Source organism: Gymnodraco acuticeps, unplaced genomic scaffold, assembly GCF_902827175.1.
Source record: "Gymnodraco acuticeps unplaced genomic scaffold, fGymAcu1.1, whole genome shotgun sequence".
Classification (NCBI taxonomy): domain Eukaryota; kingdom Metazoa; phylum Chordata; class Actinopteri; order Perciformes; family Bathydraconidae; genus Gymnodraco; species Gymnodraco acuticeps.
In genome coordinates, this window is record NW_022990862.1 from 34,638 (window position 1) to 40,767 (window position 6,130).

At 48.8% G+C, this 6,130-nt stretch overlaps 1 protein-coding gene across 1 annotated transcript in view; it reads right to left on the reverse strand.

Annotated features, from left to right (window-relative positions):
* LOC117557414 (formin-like protein 2) overlaps positions 1-6,130 on the reverse strand; it is a 33,019-nt gene that overhangs the window by 4,403 nt on the left and 22,486 nt on the right. The window contains 7 exon segments of the mRNA XM_034233248.1: positions 937-1,032; positions 1,146-1,247; positions 1,359-1,519; positions 1,637-1,766; positions 1,851-1,931; positions 2,072-2,140; positions 2,527-2,761. Coding sequence (XP_034089139.1) covers positions 937-1,032; positions 1,146-1,247; positions 1,359-1,519; positions 1,637-1,766; positions 1,851-1,931; positions 2,072-2,140; positions 2,527-2,761 — 874 coding nt within the window.

Consider the following 6,130-nt stretch of genomic DNA (forward strand, 5'->3'; position numbering starts at 1 on the left):
GACCTTCTCTCGCTCTCGAGCTAATACAGCTGTCCCTCCGATTCTGACACTGGAAGGGACATGCCTTGACAAAGTAGCATCCTACAAATATCTGGGCATATGGATTGATGAAAAGATGGCCTTTGATGTTCATATTGGGAACCTACTGAGAAAACTTAGACCTAAACTGGGCTTTTTCTTCCGTTTAAAGAAATGTTTCCCGTCTGAAGCCAGGAAGAGAATTGTGCAGAGTTCCTTTCTGTCTGTATTAGACTATGGCGATGTGATCTATATGCATGCTCCTTCCTCCCTGCTTAAAAAGCTGGATTCTGCGTACCATACTGCTATACGTTTTGTAACGGGTGCAGGCTCTCGCACCCACCACTGCACTTTGTATCAGTCCCTAGGATGGTCCTCTCTGTACCAAAGAAGACAATCACACATGTTGATTTTTATCCTTAAGTCATTGCTAGGTAAGCTGCCCTTATATATCTCCAGACTTCTGTCCTTTTATACTTGCTTTTTTAATACCAGACGAGCAGCAAATGGGATGCTTTTAAATGTTCCTTTGATGCAGTCAGAGCTTGGTAAAGCTGCATTCTCCCACTATGCTCCCTTTTTATGGAATACGCTGCAAGTAAAACTTTCTCGAGAGGCACTTCCTACTGTAAATGCTTTTAAAGGTATGCTACGATTAGCCCTTCATGAAACATGTAACTGTTTTACCTGATGCTATTGCTGATGTGATTATGCTTCTTGCCACTGCACAAATGGCCTTCTGTATTTATATTTGAATTGTATGTTTTTTGTTTAATGCCCTTGTTTTATGTTGAAACTTGTTGTGTGCCGTGTTGGTCAGGACTCCCTGGAAGAAGAGATCTTGTATCTCAATGGGACATTCCTGGATAAATAAAGGATAAATAAATAAATAAAAATAAAATATTAGTATCCTCAGACCTTGGTGCTCTCCTCCTCCTGCTGCTCCTCCTGCTCCAGTTTCTCCAGAAGCATCTGTTCCTGACGCCTCCTCTGATCGTTCTCCTCCTCGGCCAGCTGACAGTCAGTCACACACACACACACACACACAGATTAGACCCAGCTCCCACATAAAGATTAAAAACATCAGGAGGCAAAATCCAGACGAAGATGATGATAAAGAAGCTCACCCGGTACGCTTTGATGAATCGGACGAAGATGGGGAAGAAGACGGACGGAGGCATCGTCTTCGAACTTTCTCCGAAGAATTTCACTGCGTCTTCAAACGCATCCTGAGAGAAACACACTGTCAGTGTGTGTGTGTGTACCTGTGCGATGTGTGCTTCCTCGGTCAGTTTGCTGAGTCGTGCTTCCTCTGTGTGTGTGTGTGTGTGTGTGTGTACCTGTGCGATGTGTGCTTCCTCGGTCAGTTTGCTGAGTCGTGCTTCGTGGCGGCTGATGAAATCTTTCAGGATTGCGTTGTGCGAGACGCTGAATTCTCTCCAGCTGTAATCCATGCCGCGCTGCAGCTCCTTCACGTCCAGCAGAACGTTCTCCAGACTCACTGAGGACAGGTGAGACACACAGGGTGAGACAGGTGAGACTGACAGGTGTATAGCACTGTCTGATTGGCTGACAGATAGACAAGTGTATGTGTGTAGCAGCGCTCTGATTGGCTCACCTGCAGCAGCCTTGTCTACGTAGTGCAGCTCGTTGTAGAACAGGCTCTTCGTCGGGTATTTCTCTCGCACCACGTTGGCGATGTAATGCAGCAGCGTCTGCTTCCTGTCTGTGGACTTGGTCTCAAGCAGCTGGAACACACACACATAACACTCAGATACACTATGTGTGTGTGTGTGTGTGTGTGTGTGTTTGTGTGTGTGTGTGTGTGTTACCAGGTCTAAGCTCTGCAGTTTGAATCCGTAAACAGCTCCTCTCTTGCTGCTATTCATATAGTTCCCCAGAGCCAAGATGATCTACAGACACATTCATTATAAAACAGATTGTATACGCACACATTCATTATATGACATATTGAATACACACACCGGCAGTATACCACACACTGTGTATTTAACGCAGTGTAAAGTGTGTATCTCTATAAACTCAGACTGACCTCCAGGATCTTCTTGAGCTTCTGAGAGGATTTGATAGAAACTGAAGCAGCGATGATGGCGTGGAGTTGCTGAGGAAACACAAGAGAGAGAGAGAGATCAGTTTAGCTGTCTTTCTACCTTTCTACCTGTCTGTCACCTGTCCGTCTGTCACCTGTCTGTCTATCACCTGTCTGTCTGTCACCTGTCTGTCTGTCTGTCACCTGTCTGTAACCTGTCCGTCTGTAACCTGTCTGTCTGTCACCTGTCCGTCTGTAACCTGTCTGTCTATCACCTGTCTGTAACCTGTCCGTCTGTAACCTGTCTGTCTGTCACCTGTCTGTCTATCACCTGTCTGTAACCTGTCCGTCTGTCACCTGTCTGTCTGTCACCTGTCTGTCTCACTGTAACCTGTCTGTCTGTAACCTGTCTGTCTGTAACCTTTCTGTCTGTAACCTGTTTGTCTGTAAGCTCTCACCGGCGTCAGCATCTGCAGATTTTCGCTGAAGTTGCCCATGAAGGTGAGGATGGTCATGCGTTGGTTGAGCCTCTCGATGCGGCTAAACTGCATCATGAACCTGTCTTCATCGCTCAGAGCCTCCAGAGGTTTTCTGTCTTTCTCGTACTGACGGAGCAGCTTCACCTCGGCCTCCGTGGGCAGGAAACGCATCAGGCATTCAACGAAGTCCACTCTCACCGTCCGGAGGTCGAACCTGAGGACATACAGAGGGACTGCAGTCAGCCGACAGTTCAAACATCCAGCCAACATCCAGCTATCAGACAGCCGACAATCACATCCACCCAACAGTCAGCCAACATCCAGCAGACATTCAGACAACATCCAGCTGACAGCCAGCCGACATCCAGCCAACATCCAGCCAACATCCAGCTGACATCCAACTAACATCCAGCCAACATCCAGCAAATATCCAGCAAACATCCAGCTGACATCCAACTAACATCCAGCCAACATCCAGCAATATCCAGCAAACATCCAGCTGACATCCAACTAACATCCAGCCAACATCCAGCAAATATCCAGCAAACATCCAGCTGACATCCAACTAACAATCCAGCCAACATCCAGCAAATATCCGCAAACATCCGCTGACATCCACTACATCCAACTAACATCCCCAACATCCAGCCAACATTCCAGCCAACATCAGCAAGTCCAGCCACATCCAGCCAACATCCAACAAATATCCAGCAAACATCCAGCTGACATCCAGCCAACATCCAGCCAACATTCAGCTGACATCCAACCAACATCCAGCCAATATCCAGCCAACATCCAGCCAACATTCAGCTGACATCCAACCGACATCCAGCCAACATCCAGCCAATATCCAGCCAACATCCAGCCGACATCCAGCCAACATCCAGCCGACATCCAGCCAACATCCAGCCAACATCCAGCCGACATTCAGCTGACATCCAACCGACATCCAGCCAACATCCAGCCGACATCCAGCCAACATCCAGCAAACATCCAGCCAACATTCAGCTGACATCCAACCGACATCATCCAACATCCAGCCAACATCCAGCCAACATTCAGCTGACATCCAACCGACAATCCAGCCAACATCCAGCAGACATCCAGCCGACATCCAGCCGACATCCAAGCCGACATCCAGCCGACATTCCAGCCGACATCCAGCTGACATTCAGCAACATTCCAGCCAGACATCCAAGCCTGACATCCAGCCGACATCCAGCTGAACATCCAGCCAACATTCAGCCAACATCCAGCAAACATCCAGCAAACATCCAGCCAACATTCAGCCAACATCCAGCCAACATCCAGCCAACATCCAGCTGACATCCAGCCAACATTCAGCAAATATCCAGCCGACATCCAACCGACATCCAGCCAACATCCAGCCAACATCCAGCCAACATCCAGCCGACATTCAGCTGACATCCAACCGACATCCAGCCAACATCCAGCCAACATCCAGCCAACATCCAGCAAACATCCAGCCAACATTCAGCTGACATCCAACCGACATCCAGCCAACATCCAGCCAACATCCAGCCAACATTCAGCTGACATCCAACCGACATCCAGCCAACATCCAGCCAACATCCAGCAAACATCCAGCCAACATCCAGCAAACATCCAGCCAACATCCAGCCGACATCCAACCGACATCCAGCCGACATCCAGCCAACATTCAGCCAACATCCAGCAAATATCCAGCAAACATCCAGCTGACATCCAGCAAACATCCAGCCAACATCCAGCCAACATTCAGCCAACATCCAGCAAATATCCAGCAAACATCCAGCCAACATCCAGCCAACATTCAGCCAACATTCAGCAAATATCCAGCAAACATCCAGCTGACATCCAACTAACATCCAGCCAACATCCAGCAAATATCCAGCAAACATCCAGCTGACATCCAACTAACATCCAGCCAACATCCAGCAAATATCCAGCAAACATCCAGCTGACATCCAACTAACATCCAGCCAACATCCAGCAAATATCCAGCAAACATCCAGCTGACATCCAACTAACATCCAACTAACATCCAGCCAACATCCAGCCAACATTCAGCCAACATTCAGCAAAGTCCCAGCCAACATCCAGCCAACATCCAACAAATATCCAGCAAACATCCAGCTGACATCCAGCCAACATCCAGCCAACATTCAGCTGACATCCAACCAACATCCAGCCAATATCCAGCAAACATCCAGCTGACATCCAGCAAACATCCAGCCAACATCCAGCCAACATTCAGCCAACATCCAGCAAATATCCAGCAAACATCCAGCAAACATCCAGCCAACATCCAGCCAACATTCAGCCAACATTCAGCAAATATCCAGCAAACATCCAGCTGACATCCAACTAACATCTAGCCAACATCCAGCCAACATCCAGCAAATATCCAGCAAACATCCAGCTGACATCCAACTAACATCCAGCCAACATCCAGCAAATATCCAGCAAACATCCAGCTGACATCCAACTAACATCCAGCCAACATCCAGCAAATATCCAGCAAACATCCAGCTGACATCCAACTAACATCCAGCCAACATCCAGCCAACATCCAGCCAACATTCAGCCAACATTCAGCAAAGTCCCAGCCAACATCCAGCCAACATCCAACAAATATCCAGCAAACATCCAGCTGACATCCAGCCAACATCCAGCCAACATTCAGCTGACATCCAACCAACATCCAGCCAATATCCAGCAAACATCCAGCCAACATTCAGCTGACATCCAACCGACATCCAGCCAACATCCAGCCAACATCCAGCCAACATTCAGCTGACATCCAACCGACATCCAGCCAACATCCAGCCGACATCCAGCCAACATCCAGCCAACATCCAGCCAACATTCAGCTGACATCCAACCGACATCCAGCCAACATCCAGCCAACATCCAGCCGACATTCAGCTGACATCCAACCGACATCCAGCCAACATCCAGCCAACATCCAGCCAACATCCAGCCAACATTCAGCTGACATCCAACCGACATCCAGCCAACATCCAGCCAACATCCAGCCAACATCCAGCCGACATCCAACCGACATCCAGCCAACATCCAACCGACATCCAGCCGACATCCAGCCGACATCCAGCTGACATCCAGCCAACATTCAGCCAACATCCAGCAAACATCCAGCAAACATCCAGCCAACATTCAGCCAACATCCAGCCAACATCCAGCTGACATCCAGCCAACATTCAGCAAATATCCAGCCAACATCCAGCCAACATTCAGCTGACATCCAACCGACATCCAGCCAACATCCAGCCAACATCCAGCCAACATTCAGCTGACATCCAACCGACATCCAGCCAACATCCAGCCAACATCCAGCAAACATCCAGCCAACATTCAGCTGACATCCAACCGACATCCAGCCAACATCCAGCCAACATCCAGCCAACATTCAGCTGACATCCAACCGACATCCAGCCAACATCCAGCCAACATCCAGCAAACATCCAGCCAACATCCAGCCGACATCCAGCCGACATCCAACCGACATCCAGCCGACATCCAGCTGACATCCAGCCAACATTCAGCAAATATCCAGCAGACA